This window comes from Phacochoerus africanus, chromosome 1 (assembly GCF_016906955.1).
Source record: "Phacochoerus africanus isolate WHEZ1 chromosome 1, ROS_Pafr_v1, whole genome shotgun sequence".
Taxonomy (NCBI): domain Eukaryota; kingdom Metazoa; phylum Chordata; class Mammalia; order Artiodactyla; family Suidae; genus Phacochoerus; species Phacochoerus africanus.
Genome location: NC_062544.1, coordinates 205,285,131 through 205,311,188, shown reverse-complemented (window position 1 = coordinate 205,311,188; position 26,058 = coordinate 205,285,131). Strand labels below are relative to the sequence as shown.

General features: G+C 43.1%; 1 protein-coding gene across 1 annotated transcript; it reads right to left on the bottom strand.

The window, feature by feature from the left end:
* Positions 1-19,244: 19,244 nt before the first annotated feature.
* RTP1 (receptor transporter protein 1) lies at positions 19,245-21,812 on the bottom strand. The gene is made up of 2 exons (XM_047755434.1): positions 21,541-21,812; positions 19,245-19,764 (listed from the first exon to the last, which is right to left on the bottom strand). The coding sequence occupies exons 1-2, from the start codon at positions 21,810-21,812 to the stop codon at positions 19,245-19,247; spliced, it is 792 nt and encodes a 263-aa protein (XP_047611390.1).
* Positions 21,813-26,058: the final 4,246 nt, after the last annotated feature.

The following is a 26,058-nucleotide window of genomic DNA, read 5'->3' as shown; positions in this document are numbered from 1 at the left end:
AGGTTTTTTCCTTTCATCACGTTAAGTATATCATGCCACTCCCTTCTGGCCTGCAGAGTTTCTGTTGAAAAATCTGCCGATAACCTTATCTGGGTTCCCTTGTATGTTATTTGTTTCTTTTCCCTAGCTGCTTTCAAGATTTTTTCTTTGTCTTTAATTTTGGTCAGTTTGATTAGTATGTCTTGGGGTGTTCCTCCTTGGGTTTATTTTATATGGTACTCGTTGTGCCTCCTGAATTTGAGTGAGTGATTCCTTTCCCATGTTAGGGAAGTTTTTGGCTATTATCTCTTGGAATATTTTTTTCTTTCCCTTCCCTCTCTCTTCTCCTTCTGGCACCCCTATAATACAGATGTTGGTGCATTTAAATTTATCCCAGAGTTCTCTGAGACTCTCTTCATTTGTTTTCAATCTTTTTTCTCTTTTCTGTTCTGCATCTGTAATTTCCACTAATCTGTCCTCCACCTTGTTTATTCGTTCTTCGGCCTCCTGTATTCTGCTGTTAGCTGCTTCTAGTGAATTTTTTATTTCAGTTATTGTATTTTGCATCTCTTCTTATTTAAGGTTTATATCTTGTATCTCTTTGGTCAGTGTTTCCTGTAAGTTATCCATCTTTGCCTCCAGTTTATTTCCAATGTCTTGCATCATCTTCAGCATCAACAGTCTAAAGTCTTTTTCCTGGAGGCTGAGAATCTCCTCATAGCTTAGCTGTTTTTCTGGGGTTTTTTCTTTCTCCCTCATCTGAGTTATAGTTCTCTGTCTTTTCATTTTTATAGGTTTTTGGTGTGGTGACCTTTTTATAGATAATAGAGTTGTAGCCTCTCTTACTTCTGGTGTCTGCCCCCCTTGTGGCTGAAGTCAGTATGGGGGCTTGCTGTAGGCTTCCTGATGGGAGGGGCTGATGCCTTCCCCCTTGTAGGAGGAGCTGATTCTAATCCCTCTGGTGGGTGGGGCTTAGTCTCTGGATGGGATTAGAGGCAGCTGTGTGCCTGAAGGGTCTTTAGGTAGCCTGTTTACTGAGAGGCAGGGCTGTGATCCCACCTGGGGTGTTGTTTGCCCTGGGGCTTCTCAGCAGCTGCTGATGGGTGGAGCCAGATTTTCCCAAAATGGCCACCTCCAGAGAAAGGCACTGCTGCTGAATATTCCCAAGAGCTTTGCTTTCAATGTCCTTCCCTTACAATAAGCCATGTTCACCCCTGTTTTCCCAGGATGTCCTCCAAGAACTGCATTCAGCTTTGACCCAGATTCCCTTGGAGACTTTACTTTGCCATGGGACTCAGTGCACGTGAAAGCGTGTGTGCACCTTTTAAGAATGGCGTCTCCTTTTCCCCCAGTGCCGTGGAGCTCCTGCGCACAAGCCCCGCTGGCCTTCACTGCCAGATGCTCTGGGGCTCTTTCTTCCCGTGCCAGATCCCCACACGTGAGAGTTTGATGTGTGGCTCAGAACTCTCACTCCTGTAGGTGAGTCTCTGTGAACCAGTTAGTTTCCAGTCTGTGGAGCTTCCCACCCAGGAGGTATGGGGTTGTTTATATCGTGAAAACGCCCCTCCTGCCTCTTGATGTGGCCTCCTCTTTTTCTTCTGGAGTAGGGTATCTTTTTTAAGGTTTCCGGTCCATTTGGGTGGAGATTGCTCAGCTTTTAGTTGTGAATTTTGTTGTTTTTAGGAGAGAAGTTGAGCTCCAGTCCTTCTATTTCACCGTCTTGATCCTGTCTCCTCAATAGAGCTTTGATGCAGACTAAATACTGTTGCTACTGTAATACCCATTCCTTGCACTACACCCTGTTTCCTAAGGACATAGCCTAGGCATAGTGCTTGCCAAGGGACCTTGCCTTATTCCTAAGCAGAGTATTGGTGCTAGTTTCCAGCCTCTGTTTCTTCCTGGGAACCTGAACTGTAAGAGGTGGGCCCTGGGAGGCTAGACCTAGGCCCCTGCATTCTCCCTCCCTCTGTCCATAGCTGACCACAAGCCACCTTTTTGCTGGTTCCTCACCCTGAACACCCCATCCCTGCAGAGTCATAAGTGCTTTCCAAGCAGAATGCCCCTCCCCTCCAAGAACCATCTCCTTTCTCGGGAAGCTTTTAGGGACCTTGTTCCCTCCAGAGCTCTGAAATTTAAACCCTTCAAGGGATCAGAAGCCCCAAGTGTCTGTCTTCTGTTCTATCAAAATTGGTCTTTGTGGGAGATTTCCACTCTTGACATGCCCTGGAGGTGCTAGAGTCATTCAGAGTCTCTTGCTGGAAAAAGAAGATACAGAAGAATGAGAACTTATGGACCCTAAGCCCTAGGCTGCAATTCTCAGCCTGTTTCTGATTCTCTGAACAAGTCATTCTGCCTCTCTGTACCCTGCTTTTTATTCTGTAAGGGAAGATGGCAATGGTACTCAACTCCACCAGACATTTGTCAAGCAAACGAGCTCTATTTCAGACACCAAAGAAGAATTGCAATGCCAAGTCTTGGAATTATCCTAAGGCCTTCCCAGCACCATGCCCTCCCATCTGACAGTACTGCCTGGGTGCCCCCTTGTGCCAAGCTGTGTTGACTGCTCTGGGAACCACAAAAGAAGAGGGAAACATGATTCACACCTTCCAGGAGCTCCTACAGGAAAAACTGACAGGTACACAAGTGTCTACCACAAACAGAATGAACCCCAAGTGCTATGTGTTGGAGTAGTGCAGAGGTGAAAGAAAGGCCCTTTTGGTATGGAGGAGGAGGAGACATCAGGAGGGCATCCTAGAGGAGACGATGTTGAGCTGAGCCTTGAGAAGTATGGGCATTTCCACAGGTAGACAGGGAGAGGCCTTCCAGGTAGAAAGACAACAAGAGTACATGCCTACTCATGATTTTCTCAGATTACACTAGATTTTCCCACAAAAATGATGTGTTCAGCAGATCTGTGCTCTGATTCTGGGATCAGAACTAACATCTAGAAACTTTCTCCTTAAAGTCAGGCAACTCTGGGACTTAAAGCAGCCTGAGTATTTATATACAAATACTAACTTCTGGCTGAACCCAGTTTATCCTATTTATTCTCCCAGTTGCAACTTCATCCTTATTATGAGGGATGTCTAGATGTTCCATGGAACTTTGGCCTACGCTTGATCCATAAGCATTTACTAGACATACCAACCCCTGCACTGTTGCTAAGGTTCAAGAACCCATATTTCTCTGAGTCAAAGAAGCAGAGGGTTGGAGTGTCTGTTAGGATCATATTGTCTAACTCTATGACCTCATTCTTAAACATTTATTGAGATGGGAACCTCACTACCTCCAAATATAGCCAATTTCAACTTCAAACCATGCTATCTCTTAAAAATGTCTCTCTTCTATGCAACCAAAATCACCTCCCAGAATATAGTTAGTATATCTAAAACTTTGATTCCATACCATGAGTGTTGTTATTAACAGTAATGATCATGCCTGATTTCATTAGAAACAGAAGCTGATGTTCTACAACATGTGTAGCTGCAACTACACATTTGTTCCAATAAACATCTGTATTGAGTCAAAGCATCCTATTTGGCTTGTACGTTTTTCATACACTGATGGTTCTGGTGAGTTGTGTTTTCATTTAGCAACATTTTTCTGTATCCAATTAGGATCCCTGTGCCATGAAGAGACAGGTCATGATGGGAAGATCAAATTATCAATACAAAAGCACTTCTTAGTCTTCTCAGGTCAGTTCTGATTGAATACCTTGTCCTGTTGTTCCTATAAGTTATCAATATATCCCAGGATGTTAATCTTTCAATATCAACATTGTATTTCTTGATTGTCACCCACACCTAGAATAGAAAGAAAATTTTTTTCCAGATCATTCATTCACTTGTTTGGTTCAGAAAATATGGCACCAGGTCCATGAGTGGCTTATTCTGAATTGGAGTATGTACTTTCCTTCTGTCATGAGTCAATCTTATTCCAGGTAGCAGTAATCAAAGAATCAATGCCACTATGTCCTTCAAGTAAAGGTAGGCAAAAATCATGAAAGGGAAAATCTATATCCTTCACACAGCCAATCTGGGTCTAGAAATCCAAAGACTTATGTTCTAATGCAAGCATAGGTTGAATTCTTTATCCATTTAATTTCTCCATCTATAAAGTGGCAGAAAAATCTTTGCCCTATCTCTACCTTAGAGTTGTTGAATCAGATGAATTAACATATAGGGAAGAACTTTGGAAACGAGATTAACTCAATATAAAAAGTTCTACAGGGAGTTCCCACTGTGTGCAAAAGGATTAGCAGTGGTGTCTCTAGAGCACTGAGATGCAGGTTCAGTGCCCAGCACAGTGGATTAAGGATATGGTGTTGCTGCACCTGAAGCATAGGTCACAACTGCAACTCAGGAATTCCACATGCAGTGGGGCAGCCAAAAAAACTTAAAAAAAAAGTTCTATGGGAAATAATCACTGGTACTTTTGGGTATTTACCATATGATTGATACAACAAGGGTCTTAGCCTTTTCTCTATTTTACTCCTCGTAATAACCAATGACAAAAGTACTGTTATTCTGTAGTTCCCATCATGGCTCAGTGGAAACAAATCTGACTAGCATCCAGAGGATGCAGGTTTTGATCCCTGGCCTTGCTCAGTGGGTTAAGAATCCGGCATTGCTGTGAGCTGTGGTGTGAGGTCACAGATGTGGCTCGGATCTGGTGTTGCTGTGGCTGTGGCATAAGCCATCATCTACAGCTTTGATTCAACCCTTAGCCTGGGAACTTCCATATGCTGCAGGTGCAGACCTAAAAATACAAAAAAAAAAATACTCTTATTCTCCCCATTTTATTGTGAGCAAATAGAAGCACAGTGAAATTAAAAATGTGGCCCCAGATATAGCAATGCCCCAGTAGCAATGAGCATGTGTACTATCCAGATTTGGGGCTCTAATATTACTCTCCAATGAAAGAAATAAAGGCTCCTTGAAGACATGGATGATTCTAGGACCAGGGCATGAAATAGACAAGATGAGACTGAAGTATCTTGTACCAGAAATTAAGGAAGTCACCTGATGATGGAGGTATGTCAACGGGCACAGGAACCAATTGGAAGAGCTCCAGTGGTAAAAGGTGGTACAATTTGAGCAGCAAAACAGATAAAATAGTATTGGATTATAACCCAAAGTATAAAATAAATATCCATAAATACATACTTATATGAATAAATAAATAGGGGGGAATAGCAAATTTATGTGAATACTTTTTCATAAAGGAAATGGGGCATAACTCCCATCCCTTAAGTGTGGGCTGTATATAATGACCTCTTTCCACAGAGTATAATATGGAAATGGGATGAGGGGAGAGCAACTTTATAGTGGAAAAACCAGACAAAACACTGCCTTAGGTGATCACAGTTAATATCAACAGTGAAAAGTCACATTGACAGTTTTTGATCTTGATATCCTGTGAGGAAAGGGTCACTGTACCTCTGCGTTCTTCTTCCCCATCATCTCATAACTCTCCTCTAATCATGAGAAATGTATCAGAAAAATTCCAGTTGAGGGGTATTCTACAAAGTATTTGACCAATACTCCTCAAAACTTTTAAGTTCATCAAAAACAGGGAAAGTATGAGGAAATATCTCAGTCAAGAGGAGCCTGTAATAGGTTTAACTGTATCCACCCAAAATTTATGTGGAAGTGCTAACCCTCAGTACCTCCAACTGGGGCCTTATTTGGAAATAGGGTCCTTGCAAATGTAATCAGGTAAAACAAGGTCATACTGGAGTGGGGTGGGCCCTAATCCAATATGACTGGTGTCCTTAGGAGAAAATGGGATCTCATACAACAACAAAATTACGACCAACTGCTGAAAAACCTTCAATAAAATAGATTGGAAACTATCAAAATAGATATCCTACTCCAGAAGACAAAGAGAAGGCCACATCAAGTTGATAGAAGGGGTGATTATGATTACATTATATAAACAACCTCCTACCAATCAGGAGGGCAGCCCACAGACTGGAAAGTAACTATGTCACAGAGGCTCACCCATGGGAGTGAGAGTTCTGAGTTCTATGTCAGGTTCCCATGCCTGGGAACTGGCATTAAGAGGAGGAGCCCCCAGAGCATTTGGTGTTGAGGGACAGCCGGGCTTGTGAGCAGGAGTTCCATGGAACTGGGGGAAATGGAAACTCCAATCTTAAGAGGCACACAAGGGTTTTTGTGTGCACTGGGTTCCAGGGCCAAGCAGAGACTCCCTAGGAATCAGGGTCGGACCTGCCTGCAGTTCCTGGAGGATCTCCTGGGAAAATTAAATGTGACTGTGGCTCATTGTGGGGGAAGGACACTGGAGGCAAAGGTCTTGGGAATAATCATCAGCATGTGCCCCTTTAGAGGTGGCCATTTTGGGAAAATCTGGCCCCACCCATCCGGGCTGAGAAGCCCCAGGCCAAACAACAAACCAGGTGGGAACACAGCCCCATCCATCAGCAAACAGACTGCCTAAAGTAAAGACACCTCCAGGTACATAGCCACCTCTAATCCCACCCAGAGACAAAGCTCCACCCACCAGAGGGATAAAAGTCAGCTCCACCTACCAGTGGGCAGACACCAGTCCCTCCTATCAGGAAGCCTGCAGCAAGCCCCCATACCAACCTCAGCCACAAGGGGGGCAGATGTCAGAATCCAGAGAGGCTACAACCCTATTGTCTACAAAAAGGAGTCTACACCCAAAATCCACAGACAATGAAAAGGCAGAGAATTATGACTCAGATAAGAGCACAGGAAAAAAATCCAGAAAAACAGCTAAGTGATCTGGAGATTACTAACTTCCATGAAAAAGACTTTATATTAATGAGAGTAAAGATAATTCAAGATCTTGGAAATATACTGGAGGCAAAGATTGGTAAATTACAAGAAACATTGAGCAAAGAAATAGAAAATTTAAAGATTAAGCAAACAAAGATGCAAAAGTAAGTAAGTAAAATAAAAATTCACTAGAAGGAACCAATAGCAGAATAAAGGAGGCAGAAGAACAAATAAAGGAAGTGGAAGACAGACTAGTGGAAATTGCTGATGCAGAACAGAAAAGAGAAAAAGGATTGAAAAGAAATGAAGATGGTCTAAGAACTCTGGGACAATGTTAAATGCACCAATATCTGTATTATAGGGGTGCCAGAAGGAGAAGAGAGAAAGGGCCAGAAAAAATATTTAAAGAGATAATAGCTGAAAACTTCCCTAGCATGGGAAAGGAATCACTCGTTCAAAATCCAAGAAGCATGAATACCAGATAAAATAAACCAAGGAGGAAGTTCCCATTGTGGCTCAGTGGTAATGGGCCCAACTAGTATCCTTGAGGATGTGGGTTCAATCTCTGACCTCACTCAGTGGGTTAAGGATCCAACATTGCCATGAGCTGTGGTGTAGGTTGCAGTCAAGGCTCGGATCTAGCATTGCTGTGGCTGTGGCATAGGCAGGCAGCTGCAGCTCCAATATGACCCCTAGCCCAGGAACTTCCATATGCTGTGGGTGCAACCCTAAAAAGAAAAAAGCCAAAAAAAAAAAAAAAAAGGCAGCTCGGGAAAAGAAACAAATAACATATGAGGGAATCCTGATAAAGTTATTGGCAGATTTTTCAACAGAAACTGCAAGCCAGAAGGGAATGGCACAATATACTTAAAGTGATGAAAGGAAAAAACCTCCAACCAAAATTACTCTACCCACCAAGGCCCTCATTCAGATTTGAAAGAGAAATCAAAACCTTTACAGACAAGCAAAAGCTAAGAGAATTCAACACCAATAAACTAGCCTTAAAGCAAATACTAAGAGAACTTCCCTAGGTGGAAAACTAGAAACAAAAATATTACAAATGACAAGGCTTATTGATAAAGGCATACATATAGTAAAAGTAGGAAATCACCCACACACTAATATGCTACCAAAACTAGAAATCATGAGAAGAGGGTACAAATGCAGGATACTAGAGATGCACTTGCAATTAAGAGACCAAAAAATTAAAACAATCTTGTATATATGTGTATATAGACTCCTATATCAAAACTTTGCAGTAACTGCAAACCAAAAATCTGTAATAGATACACACACAAATAAGAAAAAGCAATCCACACACATTAAAGATAGTCATCAAACCACAAGAGAAGAGAACTAGAGAAGAAGGTAGTAAAAAAGACCAAGAAAAACAATTCTAAAACAATTAACAAAATGGCAATAAGAACATACATATCAATAATTACCTTAAATATAAATGGACTAAATGCCCCAACCAAAAGACACAGACTGGCTGAATGGACACAAAAACAAGACCTATATATACACTGTCTTCAAGAGACCCACTTCAGTTCTAGGGACACATACAAACAGAAAGTGAGAGGGTGGAAGGAAATATTCCAGGCAAATAGAAATCAAAAGGAAGTTATAGTAGCAATACTCATATCAGACAAAATAGATCTTAAAGAATGTTATAAGAGACAAAGGAGGACATCACATAATGATCAAAGGATCAATCCAAGAAAGAGATATAACATTTGTAAATATATGCACACCCAACATAGGATCACGTCAATATATGAGGTAACCGGTAAAAACCTTAAAAGGAGAAATTGACAATATCACAATAATAGCAGGGGACTTTAACACCCCACTTACAGCAATGGAAGACCATCCAGAGAGAAAACCAACAAGGAAACACAGGCCCTGAATGAAGCATTAGACCAGATGGACTCAATAGATATTTATAGAACATTCCATCCAAAAGCAGCAGAATACACATTCTTCTCAAGTGCACATGGAACATTCTCTAGGATAGATCACATTCTGGGCCACAAATCAAGCCTTGGTAAATTTAAGAAAATCAAAACTATATCAAGCATCTTTTCTGACTGCAATGCTATAAGACTAGAAATCAGCAACAAGAGAAAAACCTCTAAAAAACACAAAAATATGGAGACTAAATGATATGATACTAAACAACCAATGGATCACTGAAGAAATCAAAGAGGAAATTTAAAAATTCCTAAGACAAATGATGACAGAGTTCCAAAATATATGGGATGCAGCAAAAGCAGTTCTAAGAGGAAAGTTTTTAACAATATAAGCCCACATCAGGAAACAAGAAAACTCTCAAATAAACAACCTAACTTTACACCTAAAGCAACTAGAGAAAGAACAGACATAACCCAAAGTTAGCAAAAAGAAAGAAATCATAAAGATCAGAGCAAAAATAAATGAAATAGAAATGAAGAAAACCAAAGAAAAGATCAATGAAACTAAAAGCTGGTTCTTTGTAAAGATAAACAAAGTTGATAAACCCTTAGCCAGACTCATTAAAAAAAAAAAAGAGGACTTAAATCAATGAAATTGGAAATGAAAAAGAAGTTATAACAGACATCACAGAAACACAAAGGTTCATAAGAGACTACTACAAGTAACTCTATACCAACAAAATGGACAACCTAGAAGAAATGGACAAATTCTTAGAAAAGTACAATCTTCCAAGACTAAGCCAAGACAAAATAGAAAAGATGATGGACCAATCACAAGAACTGAAATTGAAACTGTGATTTAAAAACTTCCAAAAAACTAAAGCCCAGGACCAGACGGCTTCACAGGCAAATTCTATCAAACATTTAGAGAAGAATTAACACCTATCCTTCTGAAACTATTCCAAAAAATTGCAGAGGAAGGAACACTCTCAACCTCATTCTGTGAGGCTGCCATCACCCTGATATTGCAACCAGACAAAGATACCACAAAAAAAGAAAACTACAGGCCAATGTAACTGATGAACATAGACACAAAAATCCTAACAAAAAAACTAGCAAACCAAATGCAGCAATTCATTAAAAGGATTGTACAGCATGATCAAGTGGGATTTATCCCAGGGATGCAAGAATTTTTCAATATCCGCAAATCAATCACTGTGATACACATTAACAAACTGAAAAATAAAATCCATATAATCCTCTCGGTAGATGTAGAAAAAGCTTTTGACAAAATCCAACACCCATATCTGATTAAAAAAAAAAAAAATCTCCAGAAAGTGAGCATAGAAGGAAACTACCCCAACATAATAATGGCCATATGTGACAGACCCACAGCTAACATCATTCTCAATGGTGAAAAGCTGAAAGATTTCCTAATAAGATCAGAAACAAGACATGGATGTCTGCTTTTGCCACTACTATTCAACATAGTTTTGGAAGTCCTAGCCAGAGCAATCAGAGAAGAAAAAGAATAAAAGGAATCCAAATTGGAAAGGAAGAAATAAAACTATCACTCTTTGCAGATGACATGATATTATACCTAGAAAATTCTAAAGACTCTACCAGAAAACTGTTAGTGCTCATCAATGGATTTGGTCAATTTGCAGGATACAAAATTAATACACAGAAATTAACTGCATTTCTATATATTAACAATGAAAGATCAGAGAGAGAAATTAGGGAAACAATCCCATTTACCATCGCATCAAAAAGAATGAAATACCTAGGAATAAACCTACCTAAAGAGACAAAATACCTGTACTCTGGAAACAATAAGACACTGACGAAAATAATCAAAGATGACACAAACATGGAAATACATACCATGCTCTTGGATTGGAAGAATCAATTTTGTCAAAATGACTATACTACCAAAGGCTATCTACAGATTCAGTGCAATCCCTATCAAATTACCAATGGCATTTTTCACAGAACTAGAACAAAATATTTTAAAGTTTGTTTGGAAGCACAAAAGACCCAGAATAGCCAAAGCCATCCTGAGAAAGAAAAATGGAGCTGGAGAAAACAGGTTTCCTGATTTCAGGCTATGGTACTGGCACAAAACAGAAATCAGAATGAATGAAGAGTATGGTACTGACACAAAAACAGAAATATAGATCAGTGGAACAGGATAGAGAGCCCAAAATTAACCCATGTACCTATCGTCAACTAATCTATGACAAAGGCGGCAAGAACATACAATGGAGAAAAGACAGTCCCTTCAATAAGTGGTGCTGGGAAAACTGGTCAGCTACATGTACAGTAATGAAATTAGAACCCTCCCTAACACTATACACAAAAATAAACTCAAAATGAATTAAAGAACTAAATATAAGACTGGATACTATAAAACTCTTAGAGGAAAATAGGCCGAACACTCTCTGACATAAACCACAGCAATATCTTCTCAGATCCACCTCCTAGAGTAATGACAATAAAAAATAAATAAACAAATGGGACCTAATTAAACCTAAAAGTTTTTGCTCAGCGAAGGAAACCCTAAACGAAATGAAAAGACAACCCACAGAATGGAAGAAAATATTTGCAAATGAAGCAACTGACAAGGGACTGAGGTCTGTGTCTAGGGCTGGAGCAGCAGGGCAGTTGCCTCACTTTTCTGTGATTCAGCAGCAACAGCGTAACTAAGGCATTTCTGCATCAGCAGACGCTGGAGAGAACAGTGCTCTTTTACTTTGCAGTGGTTACTGAAGAAGGAGAAAGCATTGCAGACAAGGCAGTGGCATATGCAGAAGCAGAAAGGTTAGTGAGTAAATGGGGAAAACTGAGCAGGGATGTGATGTCCCTGGAGAGCCAGACAGACTCGGAGAAAAAAGAACACCAGCAGAAAGTGTTGACCTGGGACGCTCAGTGTGGTTTTGGGACTGGGGAGACATTTGACGGTTTTAGACCAAGGAGAGACGTGATCAGCTTTACCTTTCAAATCAGACCGACTGCAGAGAGTAAACAGTGAGAAGAGCCTAAAGCCAGGGAGACTCAATATCGCTTACAAACAACTGGCGAGGGACCCCCTGGTCCTGAACGAGGGAGGCCTGAGGAGAGGGAGGGCAGGACTCCAACAACCTAGGGCTGGGCCTAGAGAAGCCAATTTAAAGAGATTCAAACCTCTGTTCACACTTTAGGGTGAATTAGTAGAGAGTGGAGGGGAAACAGGGCAGGGGCCAAAACTCAAAAGCAGTGATGGTTTTCAGATCCCTGAACTTTCTGTGACCCGCCAGCATCAGTGTTGTCTCCAAAAAGGAAGCCACGGCATTTTCTGAACTTGAGAGAAGGAGACAAACAGCCTTTGTGACCACCTCCTGTGTCTGGTATGTACTGGCCTTTTTTCAAAAAGATAGGGAAAATGTCTTTTGTATGCAAAAACACAGGCTCCAATCCCAGCAATGAGCTTCTGATCACAGGAAAAAGAGCTAGGGCCCTGTCAATATTTAGGCAGTTTATAAAGGCTTCAAGGGAGCCCCTCTGGGGAATGGGGTGTTAGGACAAGGTAGTGTTACGACAAAGGGAAGATGCCAGGACAGTGACCAGGGTGAGCATGTGGAATGATGAATAGATTCATGTGGCGTATCTCCCCTCCAACATCCTCCAGTCCTAATGGAGGCCTCTGCAAAGTAACAGGACAACAGGCCATCACAAACCAGAGCAAGCTCTGGAGATCCCAAGGGTGCAGTGTAGATGCTGTCCAAATCCAAGGTCTCAGAAGATGCTTATTTATTTTATTTTATTTTATTTTATTTTATTTTATTTTATTTTATTATTTTTTAATGGCCACATCCAAGGAGTATGGAAGTTCTCAGGCCAGGGATTGAATCTGAGCCGCAGCTGCCACCTACACAGCAGCTGCAGCACAGCCTATGCTGAAGCTACAGCAATGCTAGATCCTTTAATCCACTGTGCTGGGCAAGGGATTGAACCTACATTTCCGCAGGGACCTGAGGTGCTACAGTTGGTTTCTTAACTCACTGCACTACAGCAGGAACTCCTGACCTATTTTAAAAGAGTGGATTCTCACCTCCCCTTGAGCTATTTACCCTGTGACATTATTCCATCTTGCCCATCTCCTAGGCTTATCCAGCTTATTTAACCCATGCCCACTAAATAGTCACATGTGACCCAGGCCTGCCAACAGGATCCCAGACAACAAAATCCTTCCTTTGAACAACTCTGACAACAGCTTCCTTTGGTCTTAGTTTGCATGTCCAGTGCCCAGAATATATGTTGGTAGTCTAAGCCTCCCAGTCTTTTTACTTCAGTGCTTTTTAACATGATGAGATACTTTAAACGTATTGAAAAAAAAAAGAGACAGATCCCCCTCTAGGCTCAGATCTGATGAAACAACACATCCCATGAAGGGGACGGGATGGGGGCAGGATTCCAATCCAAGGAGTAAGCTGTTGCTATGGGAGAGGAGGTACTTTGGACCAGTAGAAAGAGCTCTGGACCCTGCCCCTGAAGACCTGCCCCAGCTCTGCTGTCTAAGGGCTCTGAAAGCTTGAGTGGATCATGTTCTCTGTGCCCCAGTTTTCAAGGTCCCCTATGGGTTTCTCCTTCTTTCCAACCTCTATACCCAGGGAGCCCCAGGGCTCAATCCTAGGGTTTACCATCTATACTCTCTACCCTTAGTTCCTGAGTAACATTTTGTAATCTCAGGACATTTGATATCATTGAAATGCTAATGACTTCACTTGCATCTCCTACCTGACCCTCTCCTCTGACCCACAGGTACGAACATTCAACCACCTTGGCATTTCTCAGTTCGAAATCTAACAGGAAGCCTTAAAAGCATTTCAGGCTTTATATATACACGACCAAGCTCTTGATAAGGTCCCCAAATCTGTTCCTCACATAGCCTTCCCCATCTCAGAACGTAATATCTCCACTCTTCCAAACAACCAGACCAAAAATATTAGGGCATCTTTGCCTCCTCTTTCTCTCAGACCCCACATCTGAGTTATCACAAACCCACTCAGTTCTACTTTAAAATATAGCCAGATTCTATCCCAGTTGCTACTATCCTGGTTTAGGTCCACACATCGTCTTTGCTAGATTGTTGCAGGAGCTTCCCAGATAGTCTTTCCTCTTCCATTCTTGTCCCTCTATGGTCATTCTCAATATAACAACAGTAAATTGGAACACATCACTCCACTTTTCAAACCCTTAAGTGTCTTATTTAAACTAAAAACCAATGTCCCAGGAGCTACCCTTGTGGTGCATTAGAAACAAATTCGATCAGTGTCCATGAGGATGTGGGTTCAATCCCTGGCCTCACTCAGTGGGTTGGGGATCCAGCATTGCCAAGAGCTGTGGTGTAGTTTGCAGATGTGGCTTGGATCCCACGTTGCTGTGTAGGCTGTGGTGTAGGCTGGCAGCTACAGTTCTGATTTGACCCCTAGCCTGGGAACCTCCATATGCCACAAGTGCTACCCTAAAAAGCAAGCAAACAAACAAACAAAAGCCAAAAACCAATGTCCTGATAATGACCAATGGATTATAGGCTCTGACCCTAATTGCCGGTTAGTAATGACCACTAAGCCTCAACTGCATGGTAGCCACATTGCCTCTTCATGGTTGAACACTCTAGGTTGCTTCTACCCCAGGGCCTTTGCACATGCCCTTCCCCTTACTCAGTTCCTTCATCTTTTTTCAAATGTCACTTTTCTTAGTGAGACCTACTCTAGCTACCTAAAGTTGTAACTCCATCCCTTGCCCTTCCCATCCCCCTTGCCTACTTTACCCTTCTCCTTAGTACTTAACATTGTATAGTATACCACATAGCTTCTTGTATTGTTTACTGTTCCTCTACTCTCCATAAGGTCAGTAATTTAGTCACTTTGCTTGCCAGTGTATCCCCAGTGCCTAGAACAATGCTTGACACACAGTATGTACTCAGTAAACATTTTGTCTAGTGAATGAATCTTGAAAATAGGAAATATTTTATTATGTCCTTCAAATAGTACTATAAGCCTCTTAAGATGGGAGTGAAGAATTATTTGGCTTTCCTTTTCCTGTCTTTTCTTTTTTCTTTTTAGGGCCCCACCTGTGGCATATGGAAGTTTCCAGACTAAGGGGTCAAATTGGAACTGCAGCTGCTGACTTACTTCACAGCCACAGCAGCATGGGATCCGAGCCACATCTGCAACCTACACCACAACACATAACAATGCCGGATCCTTAACCCACTGAGAAAGGCCAGGGATCCAGCCTGCATCCTCATGGATAATAGTCAACTTCATAACCCACTGAGCCACAATGGGAACTCCATTATTTGGGTTATTTTAAAAGTAAGAAGATGAGACACAGACTGAAATTCCTTATGTAAGGCGACACCTCTCAAGGTAACTGCTTTTCAAAATGTAACTACCTTTAGAGAAAGAGTAAGATATATATATATATATAATCTCACAATTTGCTTTCAGAAAAGAAAGAAAAGGAAGACATTATTGACATTCAGAGAAGCGGGTCAAACTCTGGGCTGACTGAGGCAGACTGAAATCTTGGTATAACAACTAGACTTGTTCAAGGGGTCAGGGTCAGCACACCATCCCAAATGACAAGGACAAATGAGGCTAAGCAGCAGTGTTTGAGCAATGTCAGAGCTAACAGGGATGCTGTAGATCACCTTTACCTCTTTGCTTTACAAATGAGGAAACCTATACCCAGGGGAGGGAAAAGACTAGGTCACTGAAGGTCAGCAGCCTAGACATCTGGATAACGACTAAACCAGGGCTGAAACCCAGGTTTCCAGCTCTCAGGCCTATGAGCTTTCTATACTACAACCACCTCCCCACCCACCCTCATGAGGCCCCGTCACAAAATAGTCATACTACAAGTGGATTTCATTTCCCCAGTGCATGTGGCTGTACCCACGCAATGCTGAAAATGATTCCAAAGGAAATTTCTTAGCTGGGAGTCCTACAGAGAACCAGAATGGGGCTTGGAAAAGAAATAAATTCCTTCTGGGGTATTTCAGCCAATGGGAATGGAGCCCAGAAATCACGGATGTTTTCTGTTTGGCAAGATTTTTTTTAAAATAGCTATCTTTGAAGAATGAAGAGTAGCAACCATGCTGCTAGAAAAATGAAGTCATTGCTTTGTAAGAAATATGAGGGGAAGAAAAGAAATGATGCTACACATATTAAACCAGTTCTAACCCTTGGGTTGGGAAATTAACCCTACTTTTCATTTTTTCCTAAAGTATTTACCAACAGAACTGAAATTACAAAGAGAAAGAGTGCTTCAGGGCTTAAAGGGGAGGTTGCCAATTGAATGGGAAAGGAGAAGAAAGAAGCAGCTATGTGTTCAGTCTCATCAGAAAAAGGAGAGTGAAAACAGGCTCAGGAATGTCACAGGTAATGTATTATTTATTCCTTACAATAACCCTCCATGGCAGGTAGTATTAGTCCCATTTCGACAAAGAGGAAAATTGAGGCTCAGGGAGCTTCACTAATTTGCTTAGTAACAGAACCAGGGCTCAAGTGCTTTTTAACCCCAGATTTCATGAGCTTACCTTATTCCATGCTGCATAGTGCTGGTCAGCTTTCAACTTTCAGGCTTTCTCTAGGCTTCTTCTCCATAAAATAAGGGCCCCACTGTCAAGACATCTCTAATCTGTCTTATAGCACTGATGGCCTGTGGACTTAACTATGTTGAAAATTATCCTTGGTTGGTGATCTGGGTTCTCAGGACTCCTGAGTTCCCAGAAGAGTTGTCCCATTAGGCTGGATCCCTGTCCTGCTGAGTCTGAGGGAAGTGATCAAGGCATCACTTCTTGCTGACCCTACACTAAGGACTGCAGCCTCTGGAATCCCATTTCAGTGCCTATAGGTCTCCTCCTGGCTTGAACACCAAGACCAATGCACAGAAGCTCCAGTGGGACAGGCTTGGGATTCTGGCATGTTCTTTAGGTGTTTATTTATAATACCTAGGGTACATCTAACAAGTTCATCATGTGGCCATGTGTGCAAAGAAAAACTTTCCCAGAGAAGTCTTTGCCAAGACCAGGGCTAAGCTGTGAGCAAGCCTAGAACCTCCCCATCTGTAGCAAGTAAAAGGGACATTAAGGGAGATAGGAAGCATTCATAGATTATAGCCATCTTCCTAGAGAGCAGGAAGAGGCTTAATGCTTTAGGAAAGAGTTCTGGACAAAACTAGGTGAGTGTTGGGCTCCTTGCTCTGCCACTACCTGGCAGTGGGATCCAGGGAAGTCACTACTGTGATCACGTTCTAGCAGGGACTATAGCCATAGAGAAGTAATTCCAACAAATTTGGATAAGCATCTGGCAAAGGGAGGCAGGGCTCAAAAATGGAGACTCTCGGAGCAGGATAAAGCCATTGTAACAGGTGGACAGGCAGAAGCGGGAGGTTTGAGGGAAGGTCAAGTTCCCAAGGCTAGGAGTGGAGAGTGAATAGGAAAGCTGCACTCTCATCTGGAGGACCCAAGGCAGGTCATCTAGGAAGTCTCAGGGCCAATTTTTATAAGCCTCTCTTCAAAAGAAAGCCTAGTCCTCAATCAGGAGGCATTATACCAGGCAGCTCAGGTGCATGGCCTGGGGGTCTTATTCTAATTCAGATGCTCAGGCTCCATGCCCAGAAAGTCTGATGCTATTGGTCTGAGGTAGTGGCTGGGCACTGGCATTTCTTTCAAAGATCCCCAGGATTTCTGAAGTACGGCCAAGGCTGAGAACTTCGGCGGTAAGCAGAGGTCTCTGAGAGACAGGGCCTGCCCCCTTAGTGCCCCCTGTTCCCAGCACCCACTTCAGGACTTGCCTGACAGAGGGCACTTGGGATATGCCTCCTGGACAAAGGAATGAACACTGCATATGTGAAGCAAAGGAAGTCACCAGCCGGTTATTAGAATCAGAGAAAGGGCAAGAGTCAGGCTGATTGTATGTTGAGTCTCTTGGATGACTGACCAAGGGCTACCTGCCTTCCTCCTGACTACATACACAACTGGCCCACACCTTGAAGCTGGAGCTAGATAAAGCTTTACATGGGGACCTCAAAAAAGGAAAAGAGGGGATGGGGGTGTCCAACAGCCCATGACAGTTCAGGGACACTGGAGAAACCCAAGCACACATTAATGACTACTAAGCCTGAGTGAATAAATACCATCTTTATTAAAGTACCCTGTCTTTATATAAGTGGCCCTCCTCCCTCTGCCACTACAGACCGTAGTGACTTTCCATTAGAAAGGGGGGTGGTGGAGGAAGGAGGAGGAGTCAAGTTATTAACAAAGGTGAGATGAATGAGGACCCCTCAAAATGCAGGGTGGCATCCCACTTCCTGCTTTCTGCCTTCCGCCAGACCCTATCTGCACCCCTCTTATCAGAAAGCCTTTTCCCTCTCCAAACCATATTACATCCCATTTGAAAGCAATCAGGATTCCACCACATATCTATGCACTTCTCTATGGATGAAACATGTGACATCTTTAATGCTCCCTTTCTTACTCATGACTCCCATCCCTGTGTTTCTAGGTGGACAGCTGATCTTTGGTGAGAGGGCTCATGTCTGGGCAATATGGGAAAGCCTCTCAACTAGGGTTTCAGCAAATAGTTCAGGAAGCCAGGCCCCTGTTTCTGTATTCTGACCATCAGAACCACTAAGAATCAGTCAGACTAGGTCCCTGAACTCTGAAGACTCTTCATTATAATGGAGAGTCATTAGATTTGTTTCCAGGAGATTTTGCACTTTGCTTCTAACACTCTACCTTCTAAACCGCTCCTGAATTCTCTGACAGTTCCTATGCAGTAGGTGGAAAGCCTAGCTCTATGGGACTCTACCCCACCACATCTCTGAGCCGATCAGGCCCCAGAATCCAGCCTGAGTGGAAGGAAGCTGGAAACCTGTAGTCTAGAAAACAGAAGCAAGGGACACTGGGTACCCAGGAATAAAGGGACAGCCTAGTGCCCCTCCCCCCTCGCTCTCTTCAAGAGGAACCAGAGCTATGGATGAGACTCATACTCTAGGCAGAGGCTAATTTAAGGCTACAGCTCCAGACATGGGCAATGATGAAGCATAGGGACTGAGGTTAACAAGAAAGCAAGGATGAGTTCATAATGGTGGGAAGGACTTTTGAGATCATCTGGTCCTGTAATTTTCAAACTTTTTTAAAGTAGTTGAATCTTTTTTTCATACAAAACTCATAATAAATTTCCATCTAACATGAAACTGTTCTAAAGCAAGAGGAGGAGGTGGGAACTGGGGATGGGCACTTTGACCAGGATGAGAAATCCAATCAGTCTACCTTCCAGATCCTGAAGTCCCTGAGGTACCCATGCAAAAGACTGGGGCCCTGAGTCTCACTTTGAAAAGCCAATGATCTAGCCAAACCTTTACTTTTATACATGGAAAAGTTGGGCGATTTGTCCAGGGCCCCCACTGAGTCAGTGGTGGCATCAGTGCCAGAACTTAACTCCACCCCCAATCCAGGCCTCTCTTCACCCCTCCGACCAGCTGGCAGGCCCCACAGGCCTTGGACCCCTAGTGTTCCCCTGCGCCCACCAAGAGACTCTTAGACGGAGCTGCGGAAAGAGAACTGCAGGTAGATGATCAGCAGCAGAACCGTGGCCCAAAACAAGCACCAGGGGATGGAGCAGAAATTGCAGCCAGAACTCCCCTCAGCCTGCTGCTTGGTGGGGCTAGGCGCCCGGGAGAAGGTGTAGGTGGTCGCCTCCTCCTCCAGCAGCTTCTCACTGGGCTTCCAGTGCACGATACCCTCCTGGCAGGCCTCACAGAACTCGCCGCGGTGCCGCCGGTTGTCTTGGCGGCTGGCCACATGGATGCGGTACTGGCCGCCGCGCTCCCCGTAGCACTGCTCGCGCAGGCTGGTGATGAGATTGTCCACCAGGCTCTCGATGTTCTCCTCCAGCATGCTCGACTCGTCCAGCCGCGACGTGCCACACTCGTAGCACAGCTGCTTGAAGACGCGCATGCGCACCGAGCCTGCACGCTGGGCACGGTCCAGGTGCATGTGGAAGAGGATGACCACGTGGGGCGACTGCCAGGTGTGCCAGCACCAAGAGCAATGGAACCTGAGAGGAACAGAGGCAGGAGGAGAGGATGGAAGGGAGGAGGTGGCAACAGACCCAAGAAGGAGGTAAGGCAGAGCCTGGAGGTGGAGGCAGTGTGTTTATGGTCCCCTGGGGTCATTAGCTTTCCGCAGGTGGCTGCCCAGCCCACCCCCTTGTGTGCTCTGCTGGGACCAGAGCAGGGGCCTCAGGATGCAGCTGGCATCCAGCAGAGCTTTGCCATCACTGGGCCCTCCTCTGTGATCTGCAGAAGCCTCAATGCCCTCTGTCTCAATGTCCTCAGGCCTTGCTTTGGGGCCTCTGGCTCTGAGCAGCTTTCTTCATCTGTAAACTGTGTACAGTGCACTAAATGAGTCCTTCCTGTTTAAACATCCCTTGAGGCTGGTAGCAGGGATGGTCTGCACCACATAGAAAATGCACAGTCCGTCCACCCACTCTTACCTGTCAACACTGTAAACAGGCTAGACCCGGGTCAGGGGAAAATGACACCATCTGACTTCCCAGCCTCTAAGCCAGTGCCAGAATTAATGCATCTACAGGACTGAAAGTGGAGGCAATCTATACCCAGAATGAATTGAGTGGGGCCAGCTAGGGATCTCAGGTCATCAGCCGTGTCTAGAAGAGACACAAGCCCCACTCCGCCTCACAAGATTTCCAGGTCTTTGAGGAGTTGCTGGACCCTGTCACCAAGTGTCCAGCCCTTAACATCCCTCCCACCAGTTGTTTCATGTTTTCATTCTCGTCTCTTAGCTTTTTCTCACATTCTTTGGGGACTGTGTCCCCTCTCCCAAACTAGACTACAGAACGTGGAATGGAAAATGTCAGAACTGGAGGGATCTTAGAAATCAATTAACCCTTTGTTTTACTCTGAGGCACAGAAAGAAAGCTGTCTACATAGCTAGTTAGAGGCAGAGCCAGTACCTAACATGTAACAGGTGCCCAATAGACATTATAATTGAATCGAATTGAAGGAGCTAAACCAGGAAAGGAAGGAAGGCCTTGCCTCTGACCTCCAGGCTGCATGACTCAGTCTCTCCATCTTATGCCCCAGAGGTAAGTATCTATATAATCCACCTGTGGTCAAGAGTGCTAGAAATTCATCTCAGTCATTATTGTGCATAGAATCACCTGTGGACCTTGTTTAATGCAAATTCTGCTTTGTAGATCTAGAATGGGACCCAAGAGTCTGCATCTTTAACAAGTTCCAGCCGATGCTGATGCTGCTGGTCCCTGAACCATGAGGCTAGGATCTAGGCTAATCTTCCTTCCACAAATAAGGAGAGTGAGGTCCAAGATGGAAATTGAATTGCTCAAAGGCCACAGAGTAAAGAGCAGAGATAGTTGCCAGCACACTTCAGGTGTTCAATATTTTATATTAAGTCAAGTGAAAGCTGATTGTTCCAGGATCAGAACACAACCTCTTGACCCCCAGTGGACCTCAAGGCCCCCTTTCTCTTGGTTTTCAAACATTTTTAAGAGGTTATCAAAACATAAAAAGATATGTAAAATGTCAGAGTTTAGAACTAATAAATAAATTCCACCTCTTTTCCAGAAGGGGAAGCTATGACTCAGAGAGAGAAACTTACCAGGTGTTCAGTGGAAGAGCTGGAATCAAAATCAGGTTTCTCACCTCACAGCTCACTAGTCTCTCTGCCTCCCAGTCTACGGTGACCCAATAGTGAGGCTGACCTTTAGCACCTGGGTTCTCCTAGTTTCTCTCTCTCCTAGGAAGGTGCTCCAGGGGCTGCCTGTGGGGCCCCTACTTTCTGGGATACTCACCTGCCAGAGGCATGCAATTCTAGGTACTGCTTCCAGCCAGGGGCCAGCACATTGTGCTTGAGATTGGGATCTATGATGAGGTCCCAGCTGTCAGCCGGCTTTGCCTCCTCCATCTTCTCATAGAAGACTTTCTTCCATTCCTCTGTGGTCACACTTTTACACATGGTCTCGTCAGTGGTGAGGGAGGGCAAACTCCACTTGAGTGAGAACACGGGAAGTGAGGGAAAGTGCAGGGCAGGGCAGCGCAGTCTCCACGGTCTAAAAATCCTCATTGACAGGACTGGGAGAAAGCAGGACCCAGCTCCCTCCTTTGTCCGCAGTGGAACCTGTTTCCACAGCAACCAGGCAGGGAGCCAAGAGACAAAGGCTGGGAAAGAGGGAGTCTCTGAAGGGGTATTTCAGGGCCCCAAGCTGAGGCTGCAGAGGCAGTGTTTGTGGTTCTGTGTGACCCAAGACAGGGTGGGGGACCTGAAAGGAGGCTGAACCTCAGACCATCTCACTCTGGCCTGCCAAGGGCATGCAGAGGCAAGGACCTGGGGGCTGGCTCAGCTTTACCCTGCTGCCCCTGGAGGAATCATCAGCATCTGGCTGCTATGGTAACCATGAAGCCTTAGGGAACCAAAGAGAAATAAGGCATGGGAAGATGTAGATCTGTTAATAGATGGAGCAATAATAATAAACCCTCTCTCTGTACCCTCACCTGTCTTCTTACCAGCACCTTGCCATTTACAAAAACTATTGAAGGTCTTTTGACCCACAGTTGTTACTGCCACTGTACCAATCAGAAGACTGGAACTTATTGAGTTGATAAATGGCAGAGCTCATAGCCAAATCCAAGCTATCGAGCCCACACTAATTCATTAATTCATTTGTTTCAAGCATACCCATGTGCTAGGCTCTATGTATGCCAGATATGTACCTAGATTTGTACCCAATAAGCAGAAGGCAGCAGGATCTGTGCTGTGACAGCCCTGTATAAGAGCAGCCACCTGTGCACAAAGGTGGGAGCCGTTGCATCAGCCTGGAAGGAACAGGAAAGGTGATGTTCAACTTAATTATGGAAGAGGAACATAATATCCAAGGGAAAAACAGCCTTTACTATTGGTACCTATTCAGCTCTTTTTTAAGAAATTATTTTTCCTTTATAAGTCATACTTTTAATTTTTTAAAAAGTTTTAAAATTATAGTTGATTTATAGTGTTGTGCCAATTTCTGCCGTACAGCATAGTGACCCAATGACACATTTATATACATTCTTTTTCTCATACTGTCTTCTATCATGTTCTGTCTCAAAAGATTGGATATAGTTCCCTGTGCTGTGGGAAAATATAGATAAAATATGGAAAATATAGATAAAATAATACTCTTCTAAATACCCATGCTCAAGAGCATCACTGTTAATTATGATATCTATACCCTGCCTTCTCTTTTTCTGTACAGGTATATATATAGGTGTGTGTACATATTTTTTGTACATGTACATATATACATTCTACATACTAGACTGTGATATGTTTTTATTTTCTATTTTATTTATTTATTTATTTATTTTTGGTCTCTTGTCTTTTTAGGGCTGCATCCACAGCATATGGAGGTTCCCAGGCTAGGGGTAGAATCAGAGCTACAGCTGCCAGCCTACACCACAGCAACACCAGATCCAAGCTGCATCTGCGACCTACACCACAGCTCACGGCAATGCTGGGTCCTTAACCCACTGAGCAAGGCCAGGGATCGAACCCACATCCTCATGGATACTAGTTGGGTTTGTTAACCACTAAGCCACCATGGGAACTCCTGTGATCTGTTTTTAAATAACGATGTATCACAAATATTTTTCTAGGTCATTTTCTAGGTCTAGGTAATTAATATTATTACATCTTGAAGGTGGCCTATATGCTGTTTTATGGTTGGGCATAATTTATTTGGCCAACCTTCTATTTGGAAGCATTAATTTTTTTTGCAATTTCTCACAGTTGTAATTTTTCTACCTATTCGAATAAAACTTATTGCTGAAGCTCACAACCTGCATTTCAGGCATCTGAGATGATGTTTCCTGCAGTTGGAAAACACATCTCTTGACTCTGTTCCCTGCAGAACCATGGCATGGCTAGAAGAATCTGAGCAGGCTCTTCAAACAGTATGACTTGTGGATACCCCTGAAGTTTAGGGATGAAAAAGAAGGGCCAGAATCTCCCATCTCCTACCGGAGACCATCTTCCAAGTGCTCCTCCTGCCTCTGCATGAATGCTTGATGCTTTGGCATCCTTTATTTCAGGCTCAGTTTATTCATCTTGGCAATGAGTTATTGAGGAAACAGTGTCTAGTGATTAGAAGCAGGGGTTCTAGAATTACTTGCCTGGGTTCTCTCCCCGCCCCCGCCACCCTCAGAATGCTCTTATAGGCTAATAATTAGCTATTCTAATATATTTAATAGGTAACATTCTGGCAAAACATGTGTTGATGTTTTATGTGAATATATTTTTAATTTGCATAGTAACAGCAATTATTATATAACACTAGGTATCAGGCACTGCCCTAAGTGCTTTATACATATTAATTTATTTCATCCTGATAGTAATCTCTGTACATAGGTAATATCAGTAGCAGCTCAGTTTTGCAAATGTATAAACTAATCCATAGAGGTTAGATAATTTATCCAAGATCCAACAGCTAATAATAAGTGGAACTGGGATTTGAACCTATATGATTGTCTCCAAAGCCCTAGCTTAATCATCGCTCTGCCCATCGTAGAACCTAAAACAAAACATTTGCTATGTAAATGTGTCTTTCTGCCATCTCATCACTGGATGTGGCCATTCCAGACTCAGAGAATTGAAATTCAAATAATTTCAGCAAATGGTTCACTAGGCCACCCTGAGATCCCAGCCCCTAGAAGACAAGGGAGTGTATTTAACCCTCTAGGCTCCCTGTCACCACTACAGATGCCACTTCTGCTGCTGAGCTTCATGGAGAAAGTGTCCACAGACTCCTGATGCCCAGTGCAAAGATTTTAGAGCTGAGACAGAAATTCAGCTTGAAACCTTACTAAAGGAAATACAGTGCATAAAGCCATCTCTAGGAACACCATTCTGTGAAGCTGTTAATCATTTGACAACAGGCACCAGGTTCAGTGGAAAAAGCACTGAACTGACAGGCAGGAGATATCAATATATATCCCAGCCCTGCTACTGGCTGGCTTTGTGACCATGGGCAAGGCACTTCTCTTGGCTTCAGTATGTTCACCTGTCCAATGAAGAGTTAAAGTAGGTGGTAAGGTTAAGGTCCCCTCTGGCTGTAGCCACATATGAGTTCAAAGAGCTGTAGACTCAGAAACCCGAATCCTTGGAGGGCAGGAGGTAGAATGGAGGCCACTGGATGGAAGAGGGAAGCTTTTACTGAGACACTGCAGGTAGTGCCTGAAGTTGGAGCTCTCTCTTTGGGGGCTGCTATATAGTTGAAGATCTCTGGCAAGGGATCACTCCACTAGCTTTGTACTAGACATGGTGAGCACAGAAATTAAATAGGAGCCACTGAACATTAACACTGGAAAGAATTTTTAAGTTCATTAAACTTTTTATTCTTCAAGTTGGCATTCTTGCCTCTGAACTAAGGCCATCAATGCCCAAAGAAGTAAAATGACTTAACCAGCCTCAGAGGTGTGATGGGAGCTGTCTTATGTTGCAGTTACAGGCAAGGAGAGAAGGGAAGCTGAGCACATTTCCGGAGCATATGTGAAGCTAGAGAAACTTATAGAATTTGCCCTGGAGACAAAGATTATTACTCAACACCAGAAACACATTCTCTAGAAGTGTTTTGCAGTTGTTGCTACCATAAACATCATGATGAAAAACAAGAACACAGAAGGTAAGAATCACTAGAGTTGTGTGTGTGTGTTTGTGTGTGTGTATGTGTGTATGTGCTTGTGTCTGCGTATGTGTTACCAGCTGATGCAATTCCCATTGGCACAAATTAAGTTTAATTTAGAACCTGAGCTTACTATGCAGAGAGCAATGTAATATATCCGTCTATAGAGAGAGTGTTTTCTCAAGTAAAACAGTATTTCTATCAAGACAAATAACCGTATGGCATTGCAACTTGCTCTTGAATGAACTCCAAGGCCATGAAATCCACAATTTGGAGATTCCCAGTCTAGACATCTTTAAGGCCAGTGGCCTCACCTCATCCAATTTCTTAAAGTCTGTGATCAAGATATAAATTCATAAAATGGTTCAAAACTAAATTCCCAACTAGAAAATAGAGTGGTAGGGGGAAAAAAGAGAGAGAGAAGAAAGAAAACCATGTCACTAATTTGTAATTAGGCTCAATACAAAATATTTTATTATGATTATTCTTTTATTGCTTATCAAACTGTTACAAAAATACGAATTGTCACTCTTTTTTTTTTTCCCACTGTACAGCAAGGGGGTCAGATTATCCTTACATGTATACATTACAATTACATTTTCCCCCAGCCTTTCTTCTGTTGCAACATGAGTATCTAGACAAAGTTCTCAATGC

Coding starts and splice junctions, on each gene's coding strand:
- RTP1 (XM_047755434.1), bottom strand. CDS start 21,812: ATGAGGATTTTTAGACCGTGGAGACTGCGCTGCCCTGCCCTGCACTTT. Junction 19,765..21,540: donor GAATTGCATGCCTCTGGCAG/GTGAGTATCCCA, acceptor TGTTCCTCTCAG/GTTCCATTGCTCTTGGTGCT.